General features: G+C 39.5%; 2 protein-coding genes across 4 annotated transcripts; one reads left to right on the forward strand and one right to left on the reverse strand.

Moving 5' to 3' along the window:
* Nucleotides 1-304: 304 nt before the first annotated feature.
* On the reverse strand, nucleotides 305-5148 carry LOC132992508 (synaptic vesicle 2-related protein-like). 2 transcript variants are annotated; one of them, XM_061061835.1, is made up of 17 exons: nucleotides 5005-5148; nucleotides 4684-4774; nucleotides 4557-4587; nucleotides 4206-4291; nucleotides 4019-4117; nucleotides 3776-3847; nucleotides 3561-3685; nucleotides 3414-3477; nucleotides 3188-3313; nucleotides 2971-3099; nucleotides 2783-2856; nucleotides 2368-2444; nucleotides 2169-2273; nucleotides 1782-1893; nucleotides 1611-1692; nucleotides 1436-1525; nucleotides 305-894 (listed from the first exon to the last, which is right to left on the reverse strand). In XM_061061835.1, exons 1-17 carry the CDS (start codon nucleotides 5064-5066, stop codon nucleotides 706-708), a joined length of 1614 nt encoding a protein of 537 aa, XP_060917818.1. In that variant the 5' UTR covers nucleotides 5067-5148; the 3' UTR covers nucleotides 305-705. The 2 variants fall into 2 exon arrangements, with proteins under 2 accessions (XP_060917818.1, XP_060917819.1); XM_061061836.1 differs by lacking the exons at nucleotides 4684-4774; nucleotides 5005-5148 and having other exon boundaries at nucleotides 4019-4122; nucleotides 4557-4586.
* Nucleotides 5149-5762: 614 nt separating this feature from the next.
* Nucleotides 5763-22674, forward strand: myo1hb (myosin IHb). Of its 2 annotated transcripts, none has more exons than XM_061061729.1 (32): nucleotides 5763-6320; nucleotides 12593-12754; nucleotides 13139-13254; nucleotides 14132-14330; nucleotides 14414-14494; nucleotides 14578-14757; nucleotides 14845-14943; nucleotides 15052-15165; nucleotides 15290-15361; nucleotides 15441-15560; nucleotides 15822-15889; nucleotides 15979-16084; nucleotides 16165-16245; nucleotides 16329-16420; nucleotides 16544-16638; nucleotides 17168-17214; nucleotides 17426-17506; nucleotides 17591-17696; nucleotides 17866-17983; nucleotides 18119-18232; nucleotides 18323-18399; nucleotides 18488-18556; nucleotides 18650-18734; nucleotides 18825-18987; nucleotides 19256-19339; nucleotides 19505-19598; nucleotides 20275-20330; nucleotides 20411-20546; nucleotides 20645-20715; nucleotides 21830-21927; nucleotides 22025-22124; nucleotides 22203-22674. In XM_061061729.1, the coding sequence occupies exons 1-32, from the start codon at nucleotides 6309-6311 to the stop codon at nucleotides 22227-22229; spliced, it is 3123 nt and encodes a 1040-aa protein (XP_060917712.1). In that variant the 5' UTR covers nucleotides 5763-6308; the 3' UTR covers nucleotides 22230-22674. The 2 variants fall into 2 exon arrangements, with proteins under 2 accessions (XP_060917712.1, XP_060917713.1); XM_061061730.1 differs by lacking the exon at nucleotides 5763-6320 and adding an exon at nucleotides 11693-11711.
* Nucleotides 22675-26988: the final 4314 nt, after the last annotated feature.

Raw genomic sequence — 26988 nt, forward strand, 5'->3', positions numbered from 1 at the left:
ATGTTGATTAAGCCATTCATGATATTCATATACGATTAATCTGCTCATAATCAGTGTGGTCTGAATGCCCACAATTCGGATTAAAAAAGCCATAGAAAATCTTGTTTAGTTTCAGATGATGTCACCAATGTGTTGTCAAAAAAGGGCTTATGTAATGTCAATAAAATATAAACAGACAGATTGTCACATTTTAGAAATATGTCTGGGCTAGTTTTCCCATTGATACTGATTCATCATTTACTAGGCTAATTAATTAATTACGCTAATTAATTAATTAAGAATAAATAAAAAGAAGAGCCCAGGGTAAATTAAATAATTTTAATTAGAAATAAACCAGATTAATAATAATAAAATAGTACTTTTGATACAAATTGTACAAAAATATATGCTGAGTACCCAAAAGTATTTAGGCCTACATGTAGCCACAAATGGAGCTTGAACACTGGATTATTGTTTTCCAAAATAGTCTGTCCCGTATTCTACTGGTACACAAACCAGTCTGGGAAAAAGTTCACTTCCATTCACATGAAACATGGAAAGTAGGCCTTTCCTCAGGTATCACTCCCTGCCTGTAACGACATTGTCCACTGTTGTTCTTCACTCATCATTGCTCAGAGGATTCAGTCGTCTGATGCATATATGGAGGTAGTCGATAAGTCATCCTATTACTCCTTATTTTAATTCCTTCTCCTGGTGGATCTGTTCTCAGGGGTGTGTGGTACCATTTACTGGTTGTGGTGGTGGTGGTATGTCCGGTCTCTTGGTCTCTGTGTTGGACTCCTGAAGACTCCTGCCCAGTGTCTCAATAGGCAGGATCAAGGCTGTGATGCCAGCCAGCAGACAGCAGCCGCAGTACATCGACAGAGTCAAATAAACAGATTTCCTAAGCATCACCTAGAAACAAAATGTGAAAAATAAGGAGCCAGGCAGAGAGAGAAAAAAACAGCCTTCTCTAACTGTCAATTTCAGTGCTGACTGATCAATGGAGAGCGCTTGTGAAAAAAAGTGAAAATACATAAAGGCTTATTTGCATTTGTTAATGAGAAGGTAAATATATGATAAAAACTGCAATACAAATTTAGATTCAAAATGTCTAGTAGTCTAAAGTTACTGATTGGTCACTTGAATATGGCCCAGGGTTCCATTGATTTTTTCATAGAGTTGTACATGAGCAGTCTCTCTTCTTCAATACAAGAGAGGGGAGCTCCTCGGGGTGCTGGAAAATTGCGCCCAAGATGTATTACACATCTCCACCCAAGAGGTGGCAAAAGAGGGACATGAATGGAGACATAAACTGTTGTCATGCAGTTATTATCATACATTTGGTCCATCTGTGAGAAATCACCACCACATGCACCAGCCGCCACTGGTTGATATTAGACTTGTAGTGACCCTGCCTTTGCAAATTAACAGCAGAGAAATGACTTCTGCATACCTGTGCCACAAAGGGAGTAATCAGGGCACCCAACCTGGCCATCGCACTGCAAGTCCCCATTGCCAGGGCTCTGTTCTCTGTAGGGAACACCTAATGAAACAGACGAGTGAGCATTTCATCTGAATCAAAACAATCCAAAACAAGTACTTTCTTTTGGAAAGTTTAGTAGACATACTTCTGGTGTGTAGACAAAAGCAACTTGGTATCCTCCAGAGATGAAGGCTCTGGCAATAAAGATGAAGATCGTGAGAGCTATCCTGTAGGGACAGACAGAGAGATCAGTCTAAATGTTTGAATATGTCGCCATGTTTCAATATAACAAAATATCACACAGAAATATGCTCACCTTCCAATACAAGCATACAAGGGCAGAATACACAAAGAAAACATGAAGAAACATAGAGTCATGCTCTTCTTCCTGCCAATGCGGTCAACAACAAGGAGGATGACTAATAGCCCTGAAACAAGCATGGAGAGACATTACAACTTTACCGCCCAAGCCACTCCCTTGAACAACACATTGTGTATCTCAGGTTCCTGTGGCTAAAGAGGCATGACAATTAAAGCTTAAACCATCAAACCAATATGATTAAAACCGGTTTAGATAATTAAATGTCTAAACAGTTTCCAAGTTGTTTTTTTTTTATTTATGGATGTGATGAGGAAATTTTGAGGAAGTCGAATTGCACAACTGAGGCCCTTACATTGAAAATATTTATAGTGAGCTTTTTACCTGGGAATTCAGCCAAGGTCGTCCATAAAAGGTCCTTGTAGTCAGCTGATGTCAAAAGTTTGCATTCAAGGCTACAGCTCGGTTCAACTTTTGCCCCCTGGGTTGCTATAAAGAGTAAAGTGTAGACTTTCTATGTTCAAATTTATGATGCAAAATGACATATTCTATAAAGGATTATTTTGGAGCAGCTTTTACTTACATCCACACGAATCTCCAGCCTGGAATAGCTCCGTTGTCAACAGGACTATCCCATAATACGAGAAGGCATTTGAAAACCTTTCGATGAAGGAAAAAAACGAATAAACACAAATAAACTAAATTGTAAAATATCTAAAATGCCTGGTGAACGAGATACCAACCAATACGTGTGACCTTAGCCCAATGTTTGGCATGCCAAATTAATTTGACTACGTAAAGATTCCTCAACAGTATATATTTTTTAACTACAGCTCATATAACAGTCTGTGATATGCACTCAGCCATATGATCACAAACAAGTGGCACACTCCCTTGATTAAATAAAAACCTCTTATAAATAAAGATAAATTAAGATAAATACATGGTTAAGGAAAGTTAATAAAAAGCACAGACTGAACTGTATATATCCAGCTTACCATATAAACCACAGAAGAAGAGTAGTCCTCCAATATTGAGGAGCAAAGAGATCTTTGATACGTCCACGGCCAATCTATGAGAAAAAGAGGAAGATCATTATCATACATTTTAACTGAATAAATTGTATTGAATACACATCTCCATTTCCCGGAAAGGAAAAAAAGGATCTTTAAACCTGAGGCCTCACCTGTTTATAGTCAGTCAGCTTCCCTTTAGGCATGGCCTTTCCATTTTCTTTGGCCATGCGTGTAAAGGTTGCCATGGCCGCTTCTCTATTTCCTGTCAGCACGTCAAAACGAGGACTTTCAGGCAGCCACTGTAAAACACAAAGAGTTCAGCTGTGACTTTAATTCAGCTGTTTTGTATGTTCTCTCATAAAAACACTTACATACTGAAATACTTACAAAGCTGAAGGAAAGAAATATAACCATTGGGAACGTGGACAGGCCGAGCAGCCACCTCCAACCAAGCGTGGGCATAATCCACAACGCCAGAAGGACCTCGAACACAGCACCAATCGCCCAGAATGCCTGATGCATAAAAACACCAACCAATGAGTAATGAGTAGAAATTAATGTATAATTGATCTGATCAGAGCTACACCTCCTCCTTTCACACAGCAAAAGTTACCCCAATCATCATGATGCTGATGCCTCTGGACTTCGCCGGGAGGAATTCTGAGTACATCGTCACCCTAAAAAGAGACAGATTTTTTTTTAGTGTTTGAATGTGTAAACTGTTATTTCTTTATCTTGTTATATAAAGAGGAAAACTCACGCCTGAGGAGCTCCTCCGATGCCAAAGCCTACCAGGCCCCGCAGGACCAAAAGCCAGCCATACACGGGAGCGAAGGCGCTCAACAGGCCATAGTACAGAGTCCAGCACATACAAGTGATCAAACCCTGCAAAACAAACGGGGAACACACAAGTTTAACATCAACAACGTACAAAGCTCTTTTGACTGTATGTGAAAAGCCAGATTTGAGACTCACAACTCTTCTGCCATACTTGTCCGACACATTCCCCCATATAGGTGAGCTGAGCCCCGTCCCGACGAATACCACCTGATGCCAGAAAGGGTATGATTTTTATTTATTTAGTCTCTGTGAGTTTAATTGAAGTATTTCCAAATGTGACTACTATTCAAGTTAGAGGATAACAATGTGACTAACAGAATAATTTGACTTGAAAAAAAGCCATGTAAATGAATTAATTGAACTTGAAGTTGAACTTACCGATGTGATGAGAGCCACCTGATAGCTGGGCAGTTTCCACTCGCAGTGCAGCTCAGGGGCCAAAATACTGAGGATCATCATCTCCATGGCGTCTCCTATCTGCTCTCAGGGATGCAGAGCACTATACATGAAAAACAAACACTGCAAATAAGAGGGAAGACGTTTCTTAAAGTTGAAGGATTCTTACCCACGACAGTCCGCTGAGGAAACACATCTTCCACTGGAACTTCCCAAAGCCTATGGCCTCTAATGCATCTTCAACTGTAAACGTTTCTGTAAAAAGGGACACAACATTGACTTAAGTTCACCATCTCCTGTGAACAAAAGTTCAGAGAACTGCTCAAAAATAAAAAGGAAAAAACAAAGATAAATATGTATAAAAATAAGGATTTAAGTACAGTTTATATCTTTTCCACACTTAAGAGTTTACATTAAGGTAGAAAGAGAAGACAACAAAGTAAGCAAGATATGAAATTGATGTTGAAACAATTACTTTGGGGTTTTTAGTTGGATAGAGACACAATTCTTAAAATGTTACCTTGATCAAGTGTGTTTTTTACATTTCCAATCTGCAAAGAGAGAAAATTCAAATGTGTTTAAACTACAACAATGTTCTAATAACCATCAGTTTGATCAAATCCAGATCTGGATGAAGACTTTCTTACCCCAAAGTCGAGTGCCGCAGAAGCTATAGTGCAGATCTCATTGTCGGTGCACTGAGCTTCATCACTTTGACCCACAAAACTGGGCTCAACCCTACATGTCAGCATGCAGACACAATAATACACGCTTTATCAAGCACATAAGGTTCATTTTAAAGCACTTCAGGTTAACATTTTCCATAAAATAAGCTTGTTTCAGCACGAAAATATACCCTTGCTAACTCCACAGTGTACACAAAGCAAGCAGGGTTTTTTATATGGTATGTTCCCATTTAGCATCACAGGAAAAAGAGAAAACAGTAATCTTGTTGGTTTGTTTTTTACCTCTCTTCAGGGTTTCTCCACCGCTTGTAAGTGACCCTCTCCGGTCTGCCCCAGTTCTCCATTTTTCTGTGTGTAGAGCAAAAGGTCAAGAGAGCTGTGAATCTCACCAAAGATCAAACCGGTGTTGTGTTGAAACCTGCTGGAGCAGTTGCTCCAGGTTTCTGTGAACCACCCAATCAGAGAACAATACCTCAGCTGAATAAAAGGGAGGGGTTAATCCAGGAAACCAAATGTTGCGCCTTCAGGTGTGAATGGACAGAAGCTTTAGGTAAACACCCAACTTTTGGCAAAGTTCCTCCATATAGTTACTTTTGTCAAGTTAAAAGGTAGTTTTGAAAATAGTGAATCCACACTTGAATCCAGCTGTATCACTTCATATTATCTAAAGTTTTAAGTGTTGGAATAGAAGTAGTGAAAACAAGATAACACTTCTGTCAAACTGTGAGTAAAGCACAACAGACAAACTACAGGTTTTCTAAATAAAATGGTGTTTGATTAAATTACAAACAAAGGCAATGATGTGAGATGATGTGCAATAATTAATCTGTATTAATGTCTCGTCCACCAATTCAAGGCTCTCAGCTTGTTTTAGTGGTTCTTACAGTAAGTCTAACAACAGGTTAGGCTGAAAAAGCACCAAAAATTGAAGCTAGCAGAGAGTGAAGATTTGATTTATTTCACAGACAGAAGGGTGAGATCAGCTTCAAGCTACAGCACAATGTCGCAATAGCTCTCTAACTGCCATGTGGTGTCGCCGACAGCAGGCTGTGCTGTAGTCTTCTGTTTTCTTAATGATGGTTGTATGTGCATACGGTGAGGTTGGTTTATATTCACCATCACAAAAATCACATTATGTGATTATCCTTTCCAGAGCACTTTTTTTTTTTTTTTTTTTTTATATTTCTTTGATTATCCTCAAACAACATTTATATCCTGAAGCTGGTTTTAGTGTTTAGGTTCCAGTGAGAAAAGGTCCCAAGAGAGCTCAAAGTAAATATTGCGAAGACATTCCTTTTGTTTTTTAAATTAAACAAATATTTGAAATAAGGTTAATAGGTTATTAAATCAGGTGTTAGTCTGTGACTTTTGAAAGCTCTCTGTCCTCTTCATCCCAGCGAGTGAATAAGGCCAACCTGAAAATAAAAGTAGGACACTATGAGGACATGCTGAGGCTGCTTTATTATGAGACAGCCATAAATACAGGTGAAATACAGGGTTGAATACACATCACATCTCTCTGTCCTCACATCCTCATCAGCTGCTGGTACAGGAACAACAGAGAACATCGGCAGAGCTTTTAAAACATGAACTCAGAGGTAAGATTTGATATCTTCAAAGCAGCTTGACTAACTAGAAGTATCCTTAAAGGTTGATTCTTTATTTTCACATATGAATGACAGATCCTGCTTGCAGTTATTTAGTGTCAGATTGTTTTGTGGTGCTTTAATTATAGTTTGATGTTTTCACTGGATGCTCCACTCCTGAAACAGATATCCTCACAGCTCATTTTGGCCTTGTCGTGACCCGTTGACAGCAATCTGTTTGCTCACATAAATAAAGGATAAGTTAAAAGTTTAGCGGTTTGAGACCCATTGGGCCAGTGAATATTCTTTCTAAGAAGTGGTTAATCTAGAATACGTTGAGGGTCCCACCTGTCCTCAAATCTTTACATGCAAGATGGTAAAAGGTCATAGGGAGGTCTTATGGAGATGTTGAGATGTTTAGGTGTGTATTCTTGTTTGTGGCAGTTCTAACATTACGGTGAGTGCTCAGAAGAATCAAATGTGTTTTTCTACTAAGTAGGGCTGGGAAATATATCATATTTTTAAGATATATCAATATATTTTCAAACAAGATATAGGGTAAGACAATATCGTTAATATAGATATAGTTTATGTTGCATTAAAATAACATCATAGAGCTACTAGTTCATCTCACTGATGATGACTGACTGTCCCTCTTAACCCTGCTCCTCCTCTCTCTCTCTTTTATTGTATTTAAGGAACATCTTTATTTTATGATATCATTTTTAAAAATTCACAAACAGGTAGTTTATTTTTCACGTGTTTTCACTGTTAATAAAAGACATATCGATATATATCGAGTATCACCATTTAGCTAAACAATATCCAGATATGAGTTTTGGTCCATATCGCCCAGCCCTACTACTAAGGTACCCTACCAACTGTATAGCAGGAAGGAGCTTGTGCATGAAACTAATGTGAAACTTGAGGAACTTGTGCATTATTCTTAGGGCTAGGTGCCTGCAAATACCAACTTGTGTCAGTTCTACCAAATACCTATGATACTGCAATTTGACAGTTAAAACCATTTGAAAACGCTCTACATTGTTTTTGTTTAAAGAAAAAGGAAGAAGAAAGAAGTATATAATCTGAGTATTTGTATACACACTGATAGGCATTAATACACTGGACACTAATGTATACCAAATGCTAGGCTAATGTCTTCATGTTTCTGCTCACAATAAAAGCTATTGTAGTCTTTTGTATCTCTAGCTCAGACATCGGATAGGCACATGATTGACAAAGCTGGTTTGTGCTCATTTGTTTGGCTTGGTTTTGAATTCCTGAAATACTTGCCATCCGGTTATAACTCCTGCTAGAACTTTTGGTTTGTGTCTAACTTTGGCGCCCCTTGTGGACATATGACCTCATATGACCTCTTTTTTCAAGACCAGAAAAAAAAATCCTGTCAGCTACCTGTCCAACACACAGGATTTGATTGTATTTATAGGTATCATGCTCCACTATTGCATTAGTATTTAGTGTATGTGTGTGTTTGTGTGTAGTCATATGTTTATGGTAGAGCAGTGGAGGGCTACTCAATGTATAGAAAGAGTGAGTAGATGCTAGGAATTCCTCAGTCATTGCATAATGGATTACATTATGTAAATTTTTCCCTGCATGCTCTCTTATGTCATAGCTTGTTTTGGCCAATCTATAGGCAAAGGAAACGTAAGACGTCTTTGTTGATTCTTACAGGAAGTACGATATTAAAAAGTAATGAGGCGGAATGAGAGGGCAACGTTACGCTGCCCGTAGGCCTGTTACAAATGAGCCTACTGAGCCACAAGAAAGCTATAAATAAAATGACCACAGTGCAATGATTCTTAGGATGTCCATGTAAATTAGTTCAAATGTATTCGATAGATTTGGTGAATAGGGGGAACTTTGCCTTTATCTCTTCTCCTTACCAACAACTCTGCTCACTTTGAGTATTTTAAATGAAGCAAAAACTTAAGATTACTTTCTGGCAGTCATGCTGATTTGGTAACAATAACTGGAAAATAACTTTTCAATAATACAACATATAATTTGAATATTTTTTTTTATCTTTGGTTCCATCGATTGTGGTTCTACTGAGCAGTTAATTAGTTTGAAATATATCTGTCTAATCAAAGATCAGTAATCCAATACCTGTGCTGTAATTTTGTTGGAGGAGGGTGAGGACGGGTCTCTGGGAAGATAGAATTACTTCATCCTTGTATTACATACCCACACACACACACACACACACTCTTCTTAAACACATCTGTTCAACACTCAGGCGAAGCACCGAATGAACATTTGCTGCCTGGGCTCCATGAATGTTTAAGCAGCCCCGTGTTTCCTGAGCCAGGTAGCTCATTACCGTCTCATTACCTACAATGTAGGGACACCAGCTCAGCAGTAAGCAGGATGGTCACGCTCCTCCTCCTTCTCCTCCTCAGACTCAGCCTCACTGTCTCTGGCCCTGGTACCAGGCCTGCTCCGAACCAGTATATGAATCTAGGACAGATGCATACCTAAGCAGCAGACGAGACAGTGCTGAAAGTAGATTATCTGTACTGACCAACAGAGGCTCCACTATGGGGGGACTCATCAGAAACTAAACCTCTATCACATGCCGTGTCTGTCCGACTACTAAACCTGAGGACTAAAAACTATTTTGGATTCATCATATCAGACTGGTTACATCATGACGCACCAGGCTTTGGAAATGAAGGAGGTAACTACATGATCATGGATTGTGTGTCTTTGCTGCAGTTGTGTTATCCTATTTAGAAGCCATTTTTTGAATGGTTTAGACTTTCTACTACTCTGTGGCCCAAATTATTCACTTTCCAGACATGGATGATAGGTCTGCCTAGATGTCTGCTTTAAGGCCTTTCTTACATTTGAGGACTATATCAAGGGGCACTGCACTCAGAAATGCTACAACCTCTCCCATAATGTAATGGAGCAATGTTTTGATATTGATAAAATGATGACGTGTAATGTAACAGGGGTAGCTAAGTGTGAAAAGGGAATCGTTTGACTAAGGTTTCACTTTCCCTCAGCTTTTTGCAGCATTTAAGATTCTTCAACTTGTTGTTTTGGTGTTTCAGCTTCAACTGTAGCATTTAGCCGCTTAATATTTCCCTCAGGACTTCTAAGACAACAACAAAGTACTCACAAAAAGAAAAATTGGACTGTAAGATGGCTAAAAACAGACTCAAGATAGAACTAATGTTGTGTTGCTCAGTAAAATACTGGCTAAAGAAATAAGAAACTGTGAGCTAAAATGTTCACAACAGTGATTTTCCAGTAGCGTCAATATTTGAGTGCTATTTATTTAACTTTTACTGACTGCAAGTGTAAAAAAAAAAAAAGATTGTTTTTCATCATAGCAAAAAGTTTTATACTGTACGTTAGTAACACATCTTTAGTAGTTTCTTTACTATATATGCAGTACAAACATTTAGCCAAACAATACAACACATTGCTATATTCTTGTGTGAATCATTAGCAACAGAAGAGGTACTGTGCTGGACCGGTGTGTTGGAGGCCTGTGATGGTCAGGTTTCTACACACCTGCAGCCCCCTAAACGTGTGTTGCCCCGGGCGGTGTGTGGTGTCAGTCAATGGCCCATGAGGAGTGCTATCTCTTTCAGGAGCCTAACTGCCACTTTGTGGCTGCGTAACAGGATCCAGCACCAGGCTGGATAAACAGGGACAATGGAGCCCCCTCTCAGGTGATGGTCAGATAGACTTTCCTGTTCCGCTAACATCAAAATTTGATGTTTATGGCAGTTTTTCATTTGGGAGTTGTCGGAGTTACCTTACACCTGACTGTTTATCTATGGTCACATATTTTCTTAAAAACCCTAAACATCCTTTTGATTATCAGATCTACAAAAGCAAACAAGACCACCAGGAGAAGATCAATTATTTTTCTGTGGTTATTTATAATTACTAAAACTGCTACAGAGGGGTGGGTGACAGTCAAAACAATTTCCAGCAACCTGAAGAACACCTTTTTTTCCCCCGCATTTTTCACTGCAAACATTTACAATGAGTAATGTATTTGAATTTACAAAGACAGCAAAATTAGATTATTTTTGGTCAGAAGACACTACCACACAAAAAGTTCAGCAAAGATATTAGACAAACTGTTTCGTCCAGAGGGGGCAGCAAAATCAACGCAAACTAAGATTTTCTTTAAATGACACTCTGTCCTGCATCATGCAATGCAAGGCCTCCAGTCTTCTCAAACAGTTACTAACACCTGTTTTTTTAGTTTAGTGTGTTTTGTTTTTGATGAAGACATGAAAAAAGCCTTTTCCACAAAGGCCATTGACCAAGTAACAAATGCCACACTTTATAAAAATTACCATACAGACAGGGATATCTAAAAACAGCTGTTTTTTAGAAGAAGAAGAAGAAGAATTTATACTTTATTGATCCCGCGAGGGGAAATTCGTTTTTACACTCTGTCTAGTAAACATGCTACACAAACATGAACTGAAATACACACACATGCACAAACAGGATCCTGTGGACATGCACTAATGGAGAGGTCTCAGAGTGAGGGGGCTGCCCTACGGCGGGCGCTCCTGAGCTTGTGGGGGGGGGGGGGGGGGGGGGGGGGTTAGGTGCCTTGCTCAAGGGCACCTCGGCAGTGCTCAGGAAGTGGCCTGGCACCTCTCCAGCTACCAGACCAATTTCCGGACTTGGTCCGTGCCGGGACTTGAACCGGCGACCTTCCGATTCCCAACCTTTACTGCTATATTATTGAGGTTACTGTCTTCAGCCAGCCCCTGAGGTACATCTTAAGCATTTAAATACATGTTTTAAAAGGCTCAGTATTGTTTTAATATATTTATGCTATCAATAAAAGTTTGAAGGAAAAGCTTTTGTGTGTGTAATACTGATGGAAACACAATATTAAAGAGGCGGTAAAAACAGCTGTGCTTTAAATAATATTCAAGCATTAAAAATGTATATTGTACAGAGTAATATTGATGAGCAACGTTGTAGTATTGTTCTTTAGACGTTCACATTAAGTTGATTTTAGATGAAATTCGTTGGTGAGAAATTTATTGCATAGCATCTGGTCGTGAACATATTTTTTTTAAAACACAGGGATCGTAAATTTGAATTAATGTTAAAAAAGAGTAAGAGAAAACACAGTCAGGCAAGCAGCTGGGTGTGGTCAGGGAACAACACTAACTTATCCCTCTCACCCTCTTCACAATTACATATTTAGACAAAGATTTGCTTCCTTTGCTGCAAACTCGCTACATTATTGATGGTTTCCTATTGAAGGAAGTAGAGAATGTAATCTATCAGTGTTTCCTGTCGTACTGCTGTCATTTCCCCTTCAATAAAACCAGATGTTCAGTCCAGAAAAGTTACAGAGACACACACACATCAGGCACCTTCAGGGTAGGTAACTTTCAGCACTTTTTTCCTGCAAAACTCCATTGAACATTTTGATGATTTCGGGAGATGGGTTTTTTTTTACATTTTGTTGTAAATGCCAGCTGGGTCAGTGGAACAGCAGCTCGTTTTCCTGGAGCATGATCCGTGAGTGTCGGTTACCCCGATGTGGTGACTGACGGGTCAACTTGGCAGTGATGAGAGCCAAACTGATGAAGCATAGTAGTGCCTGGCTCTTTCATGGCACCATAATTAAAGTGCACTGTGTTTGCGGATTATTTCATCTGGCGCTTCCTCAGTCGTAGCAGCAGACCATATCCTGCGTTTATACATAATATAAGGCTTGTAATTGATTCTCCTTTCCATCCCTTAATTAAAAACTAGGCTCAGTTATTGCTTAACCTTGTATTAAATAAGAATGTATGAAGCGTCAAGTGTAGGTGGAGTCTTTTGTGTTCGTTCTGCCCTCGCGATGAACAAGACTGATGGCTCTTTACAGAACACAGAAGCGGATTAGATATCAGCAGCTCAATTTAGATTTATCATGAGCATTGAGGATGCAGCCAAGGCCACTTATGGCTCAGACTGGAGGTCACAGATTTAGAGACAAAACAGGCAGGATGTGAGTCACCCACAGGGAAATAAATATCCCAGGTTGTACATGACTGTCAATAGTGGGTGTATGTGTTCTTGAGTGGTGGCATACAGATAACTTTTGAGGAAAACAGGACACATAGGAAAAAGGCAGGAAATACACACAACGAAAGAAGGAATAGGAACTTGGGAAATAATGTGATATCTGTAGATAAATTCAAGTTTCATAACATCACTGTTTATATATAGTCTCTCATGTTAACTAGGTCTGCTGTGATGTGCTTCTGTTACAGAGCCTTGACGAGCGCTGCAACAAGATCCTGAGGAACATGGAGGCCTCCCTTACAGCTCGGGATCGCGTGGGTATCCAGGATTTTGTTCTCCTCGACGCCTACACGAGTGAGAGTGCCTTCCTGGACAACCTGAGGAAACGCTTCCACGAGAATCTCATTTACGTGAGTCTTCCTGTGTGACATAATATCTGACATCCTAGCTCTTTCTCTTACTCTGATTAAACGGCATGCCCTAGAACGTTTGACCCCAAAAGGTCCTAATGCTGCGTTGACTCCTGCTGAATCTGACTTAGTGTGTTGCTGAAACAGCAACTCTTGTTCTTTCCATTTGCAGACTGAGCAATCTAAAGGTCGTCAATGTCCGCAAGGTCGTGAAAAGCGATTATCCAAACTTATTGTGTTTGATAAGAGGAACAAAACAGCAAATCAGCACAGTGATACATGGAGCATGATGTTAATGTGACATAATGTCTGAGAAAATTTTCTGTGTCATCAAATGTGAAGGAGTTGCAGATCATTATTTCCTTTCTTTGTGTTTCTCTGCAGACCTACATCGGGACTCTGTTGGTGTCGGTCAACCCGTATAAAGAATTAGATATCTACAGCAAGAAGCAGATGGACACCTACATGGGTGTAAACTTCTTTGAGCTACCACCTCATATGTAAGATGTTTTATTTATTTTGTACTGATACTATACTTTTGCATGGCACACAGTTAGCATTAAGAGTTGGGTCCTTCTTTTCTAGATAAATCATCTCTTTTAGACCGTCATCACTTCAGACTGAAATAACTACAACAATTAGAGGGATTGTTATTAGATTTCTACAGATATTCATGGTTTCCAATGAATGAATCCTACTAATCCGTCTATCTCCTGACTCTTGCTGTATCCCCAACATGAGGTTTATTAATTTCAGTTTATTTTATGTGAAATATTTTCACCAGAACTGGATCGACTTCCATCACATCTGCAATACACATTTATGCAACCCTTTAGGTTGAATTGCAACACATTTCACCCTTCCTCTTGTGCTATAATATCTCCAAAACTTTGGTTGTAAAGCAAAACCTGGCAAACAAAGGGCATTCATGCTTTATAAAGTGCTAATTTTGTGACTTAGAAGTGACACTGTACTCATTTGTCCTGCTTAAAATTTGTATTGCCATTGTGAATGTGTAAGCAGTTTGGCAAAAGCATTCTGGTAGAGACTTAATGCTTTTCATTTTATCATTGAATCATAACACCAGAGGCCAAAAAGACAGAATTACAACATGACATGTGAGTTTATAGATTATAGATGCAGGGTATCATGGTGGCCTACATGTATAGGTTAAGGAGCCAACCATGACCTGTAACATTTGTATCCGACCGTGGGACCATTTTTTCAGGTCATCATGTATCCTCCCTCTTTCTTTCTTCATTTTACTTTGAGGTAGCTCTTGAAAAAGAGGTAGAAAAGTTTACTTTAGTGTTCTGATGGCAAAAACAAGTCAGGATTTTCTAAAAGGGCTGACTGAACATATCACTGTCCTTTTAGATATGCTCTGGCAGACAACGTCTTCCGCACGATGCTGTCTGAGTTCAACAACCACTTCATCCTGATCTCAGGGGAGAGCGGGGCCGGCAAGACCGAGGCCTCCAAGAAAATCCTCCAATTCTACGCCGTCAGCTGTCCAAGTACCAAACTTCTAAACAACGTCCGGGACAGACTTCTTCTGTCCAACCCAGTGCTCGAGGTCAGTGACATGGATGCTTCTGACGTGAAATACTTTTTTTCAGTAGAAAATATCATAACTATATACATATTTATATCTTCCAGGCTTTTGGAAATGCCAAAACCCTGAAGAATGACAACTCAAGTCGCTTTGGGAAATACATGGACATCCAGTTTGACCATCAGGTGGAGTAAATAAAGTTAATTAAATGAAATTACAATTTCAAGATAATAGAGCCAGGGTTTAAAGTTTACCTTTCCCCCTGCAGGGTGGTGCAGTTGGGGGGCACATCCTGAGTTATCTCCTGGAGAAGTCCCGTGTGGTGCATCAGAATCACGGAGAGAGAAACTTCCACATCTTCTATCAGATGGTGGAGGGGGGAGAGGAAGATCTGCTCCGCTGGCTTGGTCTGGAGAGGAACTGCAAGAACTACAGTTATCTAGTGCAGGTCTGCGGAAACCCCCCCCACACACACACACACAAAAAAACTTAATTTATCTGGTTCTAATCTCAGACATTGTTTTGTTTCCTGCAGGGTGATTGCCCCAAAGTGAGCTCTATCAATGATAAAAGTGACTGGAAGACGGTGCGGAAAGCCCTCTCCGTCATAGAGTTCAGTGAGACTGATACTGAGGTGAGGCTGTACAGTGAAACTTCACACATTAAAACTAAAGCTCTATCTGAAGCTATGTCTGAACGGTTAGGCCTGTCTTACATGAAGTCTTTATTTCTGTGTGTACAGAACCTCTTTGGAATAATTGCTAGTGTGCTCCACCTGGGTAATATCAAGTTTGCAGCAGATGCTCGAGGATATGCTTCCCTCAACAACAACCAGGAGATGCACTGGGTGTCAAAAGTGAGACTGAAACAAACTGTTGATAATTTCAACATTTTATCCATCGCTGTGTGACTCTCTGATTGGGCAAGGAAAACATTTTACTGTTACACTTTCTTTTTTTCCCCCCGCTTTTGTTGTGCAGTTACTAGGGATTCCTGCTCAGGTGCTACAACAGGGTTTAACCCACAGGAAGATTGAAGCCAAATCAGAGGAGGTGACTCCTTTTGTTTGATTTAAAGTATAAAGTATTGTCAAATGGTTTGTGTTTAATAGTTACTATTCTTATGTTAAAGGTGTTTAGTCCCTTCTCTGTGGACCATGCAGTATATGCCAGGGATGCACTTGCCAAAGCCATCTATGGTCGCACTTTCAACTGGCTGGTCAACAAGATCAATGAATCTTTAGCTAACATGGTGAGATGAAAGCTACTCTGTCTCATTACAGTCAAAGAAAATAGGAATACAATTGGGAAAACAAGATTTAAGTACGCCTGAGGCTGCTGTAGGACTATTTGTGAGACTGGAAACATCAAATTCTAGAACCAGATTTGTTTTGTTTCTCCTCATTGTTTTTTTTTTATAAACACCAACTCATGAGCTGAAGTTTAATCAAAGAGTTTTGATAAAGGTAAAGGGTAAAGACAAGAAAATAATTTCTATGTATCTTATCCGTAGGATTCCTCTCGGAAAACAGTGATTGGTCTGCTGGACATCTATGGGTTTGAAGTCTTCAATGTGAACAGGTGAGATCATTCACACATGAGCTTATTCTTCAACAGCAACACTATTAAATCAAGATTGTGATGCTAACAGCGCCAATTATTTATTTTAGCTTTGAGCAGTTTTGTATCAACTACTGCAATGAAAAGCTGCAGCAGCTTTTCATCCAGCTGACCCTGAAGTCAGAACAGGAGGAGTACGAAATGGAAGGAATTGAGGTAAAGAAGCTTTTATCAGATTTTTCTTCAGATTATTCTTTGTGTTTCACAGTGTTACTAATGTGTTACATTCCTCAAAGTGGGAACCAGTGCCATACTTCAACAACAAGATAATCTGTGATCTTGTGGAGGAGAAACACAGAGGAATCATCTCTTTGTTGGTAAAGAGAATATATAAAAGACAGTAAACTCTCGAACAAAACCAAAGAGGGGTTCAGTTATTGATGCTTTCCCTCTGGCACAGGATGAGGAATGTTTACGCCCTGGTGAAGCCACAGACCTCACCCTTCTGGAGAAGATGGAGGATAAGATTGGCGGTCACCCTCATTTTGTGACGTGAGCTTTACAGTTTTGCTCGACAGAAAATGCATTTTATTTACACAAGCTAATGAACACTGGCAAACAACTTAAGCGGCATAGCACATAATACCAGTAATCCTAAAACTCTCCCTCCTGCAGACACAAGCTTGCAGACCAAAAGACGAGGAAAACACTGGAGAGAGGAGACTTCCGTCTCTTGCACTACGCTGGAGAAGTTACATACTGTGTTGTCGGTAAGAAATCAAATTGATATATGTTGAAAAATTATTTTTTCTTTTATGATTCCCTTAACTAACCATATAGAGTGGCTGCAGTACTGCGATTAAGTATAACAGTAGAGGAAGTAGCAGAAAGCAAATAAAGTCAAATAAATAAGTAAGAGATTACACAGGGATCATTTTATGGTTTACTAGCATTACCAAATGGAGCCTGTATCACTAAAAAAATCCCACACATTTTGACTCCCCTCCATTCTCAGTTCATAATAAATGCTCAAAGGAAAATCCAGAACTTCAGAAAAGTATTATACTGTTCATTTTTTAAAAGTCATACAATAAAACTAAACTGTAGCCTATCAATATTTCTACGAATAGCATCTTTGCTAAGCTCTTTCATAAGCCCTGCATGCTCCTGTCATAGGCTACCTGACTAATATACTGAACTAAGCGACTGTATTACTTTTAAGAAGAATAGAAAGTTGTATTATATAAAGACAGCATATCTTCCCATTTTTTTAAAAGTTTCTCCTCTTTTAACTTTTAGGGTTCTTGGACAAAAACAATGATCTCTTGTATCGGAATGGGAAAGAGGTAACTTTGTTTCTTGGTGACTCCTTGAGAATGAATGCATATGAATTTGATTCATTCATTGCATAAACAAAATACTTATACACATATACTTCACTGCTACAAACACAAAAAAATAAAATAAAAGCATGGTAAAAAGAGCCAAAATAGAGCAAAAACTCTTTACATTACATTATTATACCTTAATCTGAATAGTTCTTCTGTTCTCCTTCAGGTCATGCGTCAGTCCAAGAACACTGTTATCAAACACTGTTTTCCTTCTACTGAACCTGACAGCAAGAGGAGGCCTGAAACTGTAAGAAATTATTCAGAAGACAACACCCAGTGACCCACTGATTACATGTCTTCTTTTAACTGCCCTTCTCCCATGACTCCTCAGGTGGTGACTCAGTTTAAGAGCAGCCTGGTGGGCTTGACTGAGATCTTACTATCCAAAGAGCCCTGGTACGTCCGCTGCATCAAACCCAATGCAGCTAAACAACCAGGTGAGGCCTTGTGAACTAGAGATCCCCCACTTCTTAAAATACTTTTGAGGCCTACACAAGCTATCACTGTTTACTGTATGTTGTGCTTACTTTTATCCAGCACATATAAGTGAGACCAACCAGTTTTGACCTCTAAACTATCTAGATGAATCTTTTGTGTCACTTGCAGGGCGCTTTGATGACGTATTGATAAGACATCAGGTGAAGTACCTGGGGCTGATGGAGCACCTGAGGGTCAGGCGTGCGGGGTTTGCATACCGACGCAAATATGAAATCTTTCTGCAGAGGTCCCTAAGCACTCTACCATTGCTTTATTTTCATCCAAAGTCCACATACTCTTTATCTTGCATGTTGTAACTTTTTTCAACACACATTCCTGCTATTTTTTCACCTTTAAATCGGTTCGTTTTCTCTTTGCTCAGGTACAAGCCCTTGTGTCCAGACACCTGGCCCAACTGGAAAGGCACAGCAGCAGAGGGTGTGCATTGTCTTATCAAACACCTGGGCTACAAATCTGATGAGTACAAGATGGGCCGGTAGGCAGATTATCATACCATGTCTTTCATAGGTGCTGGCTAATATTGAATGCATAACAAACTTCTCACTGTTTGTCTCTTTCTGGCAAGGACGAAAATCTTCATCCGGCACCCAAGAACTCTGTTTGCAACTGAAGATGCATTTCAGGTTTGCAAACACAAGCTAGGTGAGATGTTAAACTGCATATTAATCTTAACTGCTACATTAAGCATCATAACACTCATAAGGGTGAACTTTAACTGTGGTTGATGCAGCAACAAGAATTCAGGCCAAGTACAAAGGCTACAGGGTGAAAGGAGACTTTCTGAAACAGAAAGAGGCTGGTGAGTGTTTTTTCACCAATTTTGACTAAACAATGGTACCATTTTAGTCATTTTTTAGATCTTGCTTTAGGTTAATGTGTACTATCCAAACAGCCACAAAGATTGAGACCTGCTGGAGAGGGCTGATGGCTAGAAAGGAGCGGGAAAAGAGGGCTTGGGCTGTCAAAGTCATTCAGAAGTAAGTCAACACTATGAAATCTATTGACTGATGGCGACACAGTCAAATTAAGTCTTTGTTGTGAGTTTCCTGTCTATTGATTTGTTGCAGGTTCATTAAAGGTTTCATGACCAGAAATGAGCCCTCCTGTAATGACAACAGTGAGTACCTGGCGTATGTGAGACAGAACTACCTCACACGGCTGAGGGAAAACCTTCCCAAAACAGTCCTGGAGAAAGACTGTTGGCTCACCCCTCCGCCTATAATGCAGGAGGTAGGTGATACATTTTTTAACACCAACTATTTCAGATGTAGTTATAATATCCAGCATCAAACATCTGGTGTTGTTGGGGTGCCAATGGCCTGGGCGGCCTGGGCTGGGTCCCACCTGTAGCTACTTTCCCACACGTCATTCCCCACTCTTTCTCTCTCTGGTTGCTGACTCTATTTACTGTCCTATCTCTAAAATAAATGCATAAAAAGCCCAAAAATAAATCCAAAAAACAGCAACAAAAAAACAAACATTTGTTGTGTTTTTTTAGGCCTCCCAGCTTTTGAAGAAGCTCTATGTTCGCCAAATGGTGAAGAAGTACATACGAGGAATCACTGCACAGAGGAAACAACAGGTACAGTCAACCCTCTTTAACACAGAATGAAGGAGCCTTAAAACATGCACTTACAACATATCCATTATCCAGTTTAAATAACTAGACTTTGTAAAGAAAGTCTTTGGGCAATGCTTCAGTCCCAGAAAAAGAACAACTTCATTATTCTGTACTCTTTTTTTCCAGCTACTGCTGAAAGAACAGACAAGCTCCATGTTCAAAGGAAGGAAAGAAAACTACCCTCTCAGTGTATGCAGACCATTTCTGGACACCAGGATAGGTAAGAGAATACATAGTTTTACTATTTTCTTTGAAGATACTCACAGGAACTACAGTTTAAACTCTTTCTAACCAAGGGAATCATATTTGATGCACAATTTGTTGAGACCGCAACATCTTTAGGAAGATAACTTTTTTTCCTGAAAAGTCCTGATGATTACAACCAGATATACTTTTAATGTGCAGATAATCTTCCGGGGGGAGGGGGAAGGTATGCCTGTTGGACCTTTGTATGGCACATACATACTGCCAACCAATGACATATATGGGGGTTTTCAAGGAGTTTTTTTTTGTTTTCAAATTTTGATTTAAAAAAATAAAGCAAGAAAAACATCAAATAAGTACAGTGTTGAAGATGTCATAAATAAAAAAGAAGCAGTTGGAAAGGATGAAATAGAAAAGGAAGGAGTATCAGGTTTGGTTGAACCTGCAGGGGTAAAAGTATTATTTATTTTTTACAACCATTATTTTTGGAAGGTTCTCTAATGATGCCAGATTAATATAATTAAAATGTTAGGACAATTATGTAAGAGTATCTGCCTTACAGAGTTAAAACACAATAAAACAGAACAGTACCATTTGTTAGATTGCATGCACTAGTGTTCCTTGCAGTATTTTTGTACCTGTGTGTTATTAAGCGTTGTCATGGATTCTGAATGCTGTCCTGTTTCCCTCAGGTCCAGAGGACATAAGCATTAAAGTACTTCAGATGATTCGGCATGAGCACATCAGGGTAAACTAGATTCCTTTTTGCATCTTTGCTGTTTTTTTTTTTTAATCCACTCTGACCTTGTGCGTGCGTTCCTCACACAGTACAGCGTGCCAGTGGTGAAGTACGACAGAAATGGGTTCAGGCCTCGTGTGCGGCAGCTCATCTTCACTCAGGAAGCGGCTTACCTAGTCGAGGAGGCCAAGATCAAGCAGCGGATTGATTACAGCTCTCTGAAAGGTAACAAATCAGACAAGATACATGTAAGGAGAGTTTCAAGCTTGCCTCTAAGTACATGTGTAATTTCAATTCTGAAGATGACTGTCTATGTCTTATAGGTGTGTCTGTCAGCAACCTGAGTGACAACTTCCTGATCCTTCATGTCACATTTGATGACATCAAGCAGAAGGTATCAACAGACTATTGGATATCTGACACTTAAACACTCTTTTCAAAAATTACAAAAAATACTAATAGCTTGATAACATGTTACCACATTAAATCACAAACTGGACTAAAAAAGTAAAAAAAAGTTGTTCTCAATGTTTCAGCGATAGTATACTCAAAGAACTAGTTCAGTTTTTCAAAGCTTGACCCAAAGGCAACTGGACTTGGTTGAAGATCTTGAAGACGTTTCACCTCTCCTCCGAAAGTCTTCCTCAGAACTGAACTGAACAAACCAGAATTCCAGCTGCCTTTGGATCAAGCTCGATTTTACTATGACCTGGATCACCGAGAACCTTCATAGTTCAGCTTTAGCAGCACAAGTAATGCCTCTGTATGACCTTAGAACAGCAAACAAGTTAATCAGGAAGAAGATTCAATATTTCTAGTTATTAAAGATGTTTTTTTAGTGCCTGAAAAACTGATGCTGCGGGGTAGGTGTCAGACAAATTACATTACAGTTACAATGAGTGATTGTAAAAAGAAAGTGGGAGGACATTTTTTGTCAGAAAATGCTACCTACACATGTACACAACAAGATCAGCAAAGAGATAGGACTTACTGCTTTGTCCACAGGGGGCGCCAAAATCATCACAAACCAAAAGTTCCTCGCTGGATCTTTCAAAAAATACATTTGGACATTGTAGAGCACAAACCTTAAAGAGTTAACAGGAAAGAAGGGGAGAGGGATATAAACGTACAACCTGCAACATGAGATCTTTAGCCAAATGTGAGACATTCATTTTTGGTTCATGGTTTGTAAAATTTGCTGTGGTACTGTCCTGCAGCAATACTGAATATGCATTTGGACTATTGTGCCTCTTGTGACATTTTGTTTTGTAGCCACAAATCACAAAACAGACAAATCTCCATCTACCACTAAGATCTAGTGGATAAGGACTTTGTTCATAAATAATACAGTATGTGACTTTTAAGCTGGACCCAGATTAGAACTAAAACATTAATTTAATGAATCAATACATTTCTGAGCTGGTTCAGTTGGTAGAAGCACCATGCCATTACCTTCCACATAATAACTTATTGAACATCTGAAGGACTGACGCAATGTTATCGTACAGGGAGATCTGGTGCTGCAGTGTGAGTACCTGTTTGAGGCCCTGACCAAGATGAGTGTTATTGCCAACAAGCAGAACTGCATTAAAGTGGTCCAGGGCAGGTACAAAATCTCAAATTTACAGATTAATGTAAATTAATGTAACTAAAAGATAATAACGGTTGTGTTGTAACTTAGTGTTTTGTGTGTTAAATTGCAGCGTGCGTTTTGACATCCAGCCCGGCAGAGAGGGGTTTGTGGATTTCAAGAGTGGTCAGGAGTCCATGGTCTATAGAGCAAAAAACGGCCATTTGATGGTGGTAAGATTGATGTAAACTAACTCATTACAGTTGGAAAATAGCTGAAGAAAAAGGATCCAACTTTACTTTCCCTTTTAGGAATCTACAAGAACCAAGTCCAGGTGATGCTGCCGCTGACTTGTGTTGTTGCTGCAGATTGTAGTGACCGCCGTGTTCGTTCTGCTATACTCCTTCATCGTTGCTGCCAACTTGTTTTACATTACTCACATTTTTTTATGCAACTTGATGAAAATAATATCCAACCATGAAAATGCAATAAAACATACGCACTGCCAATTACTCAGCTGTAGATAGCGGACAACAAGCTCACTTGCCTTGCCAAGTGAGCCTTGCCAGAATATGTGTGTCTACTAGTTCCTTATATGTGGAAATTGATCTCAGTTCACAGTCAAGGGAATCATCTGTCATTTATATCAATAGAAGCACTTGTTATCCTCTTTTTGTATTAAACCTATCTGAGATCTTAAAATAAGATGAAAGAATTAGATTTGTGTGCATCAATGTATGTTCATGTTACGTCACCCTGTTACATTAAATCATGTTAACCAGACTGCATAAAGCATCTGCGTTTTTGTTTTGAAATCATTTCAGTTCAGAGTGAACTCAGACACCAGCACATTTTAAATGGATCTTTAATAATCTACAAACAAAAGCATTTTGTAATGAGATGATTGAAAGGAAGAGCTCCCTCTAATGTTCTGAACTGGCATTACAGTACCTTTCATATGGATAATTTAGGTAACTTTATGAAACTTCTGCAGAAAATATTAGCTTTTCTGTTCTGACTAACAGAACACTCATATACTGGATTAATTTCCCATCTACACTGTAAAAACAAAAAGTCATATTAACATAAAATTCTAAGTGAGTTTTACTTCAAGTCTATGAAAATGTTGTGTTAACTCAATATTATATGCTTATGTCAGCTCAACTAATTGAAAGTTTTCCAAAAGTGATTCTCGGGCTTCGACCGGGGGGAGGGAGACCTCTCACGCGAGCTCTTTCCCTCTTCTTTACCGTCAAAAGCCAAAAAGAGCAGAAAACAAAAGCAGAAAAACAGCTTATTCTTCTTCTTCTTCTTATACAGAAGAAAAAAATTATGATTTTATTGCAGATTTTGTGTGTACATCCAGCCATGAAGGTGTCCAGAGGTGTTACGAGCTAACACAACCCCACAGCTAAATGCTATCCAAGCATGCCTCTCCTTACGTGTTGCATAAACGTGAATGTGTATCCTGCCTTATCTGAATGTGTGTGCAACTGTCCTGTCTGTTTGAGGGGTGCGTGTAGGTGACTCACCCCAGAGATCCTCGTACGTGCCGCGACCAGCTCACTCGAACAGCCCGATCCACGAAGCCACTTGGTGTCCGATCTCCTCCGCCAGCCCTCTCCTTCATATCAGTTTAGTTCATGTGTAAAAAGCACCCGTGAAGTGTTGAAACAAAAACAAACGTTACTTCAGATTCAGTCTCTCAGGTGGCTGAGTCCTCGTGGCGTCTCTTCGACTCGAAACCAATTTCCCCCCCGGCTCCTCCACAGGTGCTGCTAATGAAGATTACAGAGACAGAGCCACCACACCCCCCTCAGGTGTGTCATCAGTACTGACCTTGCGTCTCCTCCTACTAACCACGCCTACCGCTAAAGACACTGAAGTGGATCCTCATAACGCATTATCATAACAAGAGGGTACATGAGACTCATGCAATCAAATAAAAGTTGTTGCTAGTCTATCACATTTCCAAGACTCTAATCACCATTCAACTAATAACCTTGCATTTAAAGGGTTACAATCCTGAAAATAATTGAATGTTTGGTAGTTTTGAGCAAGTTGGAAGTTGTTTAACTTCACTGCAAAAAAAATATGAATGCATTTGAGGAGGGCACAAGGGATAATGTTCCAGCAGTGGTGTTGTTTTACCTTGATATACCAAGGCTATTGCTCTCCACTGTGGCGGCCATCAGCTCTGGAGCCAGCTCTTTGTCCAGCATGAAGAACTCCACACTCTGTACACTTCCCTGTCAAAGTCAGATCAATCAGAATGATTACAGCCAAAACCAGCTTTAAATGCAGTCGGAAAAACATCTGTGATAAATCGATAAGACGGACAAGGCATCAAAGATATATTCCAATACAATTTAATTCATGACTATACCACCACCAAGCATTATCTTTCTGTCTTATATTAAACTTGTAAACTAAAAGTGGCAACCAAATGTCTGTTTTTATTTTATCAATATTTCAGCCCTTGTTCTCTTAGAGCCGGCTCTTTGTCCAGCATGAAGAACTCCACACTCCGTACACTTCCCTGTCAAAGTCAGTTCAATTAAAATTCAGTCGGAAAAACATGAGTAATAAACTTATAAGATGGACGTGCAAGTAACTGCAGTTACATTGTTATCCCAATGAAAGGATTTGCAACAATCATGGCTATAGTCAGAATCTATCGTAAGAAAAATTGATTTATGCAGACAAGCAATGCTTTCTCACTCAGCATGTAGCATGTGGTTATATGTCAGTTACATACAAAGGCTGCACTATCATTCAGAGCCAGCCGACAATATCTGCAGATATGAGCGTATCCAGTGACTATAGGTATTGGCTAATTTTATCGCAGATATGCAATAGACACCTGTATCCCATTTTGCATACTTTTTTAATCTATTCTGTTCTATTTAATATAATACTATAAAGAATGAAAAAAGATCACTCTGGAAGCTGTCACTAATGATGATAGTAAAACCATTTTTAATACAGTGCAATACAAAATAATGTTGAAATAAATGTGATTCAGAAAATCTATTTTTTTCCAGAATCACACATGAAAACATTTTTCATTACAGTGTACAATAAGGCCGAAATAGACAGATAGACAGGCGGACAGTCAGTCAGACACTTACCTCTAAATCCAGCTCAAATGTGATGACAAACTTTTCAGCCTCTTCAAACATGTGTTTGTGAAGAATCTCTTCTAAGTCTGGGAATCAAAGAGAAGTCAACTAAGTCAAAATAATAATAAAATTATTTTACAAAATGGAAGTAAATGCATCCAAATAAAAGTTCTCGGGCAAAGCCTCTGTGAAGCATCAGATGACGATGAAGAAATCGGCTCTCTTCGAATATTGTTGAGAAACAAAAAAACAAAAACCGCTTAGTATGTTAAAACTTCAATCATATTCTTGAGTAGTTATTGAGCAGGCAAGGAAAGTAAATACAAGATCTGAGGAACTGAGGAAGAGCATGTTGGCACTATGGCGTCTTGGTGTGTGAAATCAAAAAGATAATATGTAATAAGTGTCGATTGTTTACCATGTTTATTTTTGTCTGGACGATACAGGAGACTGAAGAAACATCCAGAGAGTTAAAAAAAACAGTCATCGAGGGCAGAAATCGTATTTGCAGTGAGTTGATCTGAAAAATCATAAAGCTTTATGTTGAGTTCAGAAGAGCCTCGTGAAAATCACATATCACATAGTCCCATTTCTCTGAAATCACAGATGAAGTATGTTTTAAAACACTGATACATACACCACCATGGGAGGCAGATCGAGCCACACTCTGTGGTGAGTTCAAAGTCATGAACAACCAGATCGGCCAACAGTGAATCATGACCAGGAAGTTAAGGTCCCAAAGACTCCTTACACAGACGAAAAGAAAACAAAAATAGGCTCAAATACTTGTTCAGATGTGTATCACAGCTTTAAGCGAGAGCACAGAACTCACCTCACTGTTAAGAACATACAGGAGCTGAATGTTTGAAAGCAAAGAGCCACATTTTTCAGTCGGACTTCACCCAGAGTTTCTCCTGCCAGACCCCTAGTATTTTTTCCGCAGTGAGCTGATGTGAGAACGCAGCAGGATATTATCCGGAGAATTCAGCTCGAGCCAATAGGAGAGGGGCAAATATTCTTATTATAGCATCGTACAGCAGACTCTGTTGCTCCGTCCGCTACTTCCGCATCGTTTTTTTTTCCTGTCATATCTTACCTCAGGAGACCCCAGCCCCTCCTCCCTTCTGACATGGATAGTCTCCCACTATGATGAGCATATGTGAACTGCCAGGTCAGGAGAATCTCTGGAGCAGTCCTCCTGAAACAAGAACGGCGCTACACCGGTGCTAAGGGGCGCTATAGCCCCATCACAAATCTATTTCATTTCATAAGTATGTCGATCACCCCCACTATTCTGAACCCTCCGCTCTCCTCCAGCGGCACACCTCCAGCCCCTCTCCACTTGCGTTCACAGGACGGAATTATCAATTAGAACGCACCATAATTAAGCACCATTTAGAGCAAGTGGCGGACAAAATTGTCCTTTGTTGGAGCCTCAATAACCTGTGGCCTGCACTGTTGTTAGCAGGTTAATGTTAGCACACTCAGTTAACTCATAGCTTCACATTGGACATAAATTGACAGAATGACCGTGATCTAAACACACTTACGTGACATCCAAATAAGCAATGAGTATTTTATTCTTTTCTCTAGTCCATGTAAACATGGCTCCAGCAACAGTACTGCTGGGGCTTCTCACTCATTGTAGACAGTCATGACTCAGTGAGACATTTACAGAGGATATACTTGATTTCTGTTGTATTTATGTGTAAAATGTTGCACAGTCTTCCTTTATCAAAACTTGTTTTCTTTTCAGTTGGCATACACATTCATTTGGCTTACATGTGTTGATTTGAGGAAAATGTATACAGTCTATAATATGTTTATGAGAGACAAACCTTGTCAGAAGAAGATATCCTTTATTAATCCCATGGGGAGAAATTACTTTTTCACTCCATTATTGAGACATGCTACTCACACATAGGCTGAAATACACACACACACACAACATGCACTAATGAAGAGATGTTAGAGT

This window comes from Labrus mixtus, chromosome 17, assembly GCF_963584025.1.
Source record: "Labrus mixtus chromosome 17, fLabMix1.1, whole genome shotgun sequence".
NCBI classification, from domain to species: Eukaryota; Metazoa; Chordata; class Actinopteri; order Labriformes; family Labridae; genus Labrus; species Labrus mixtus.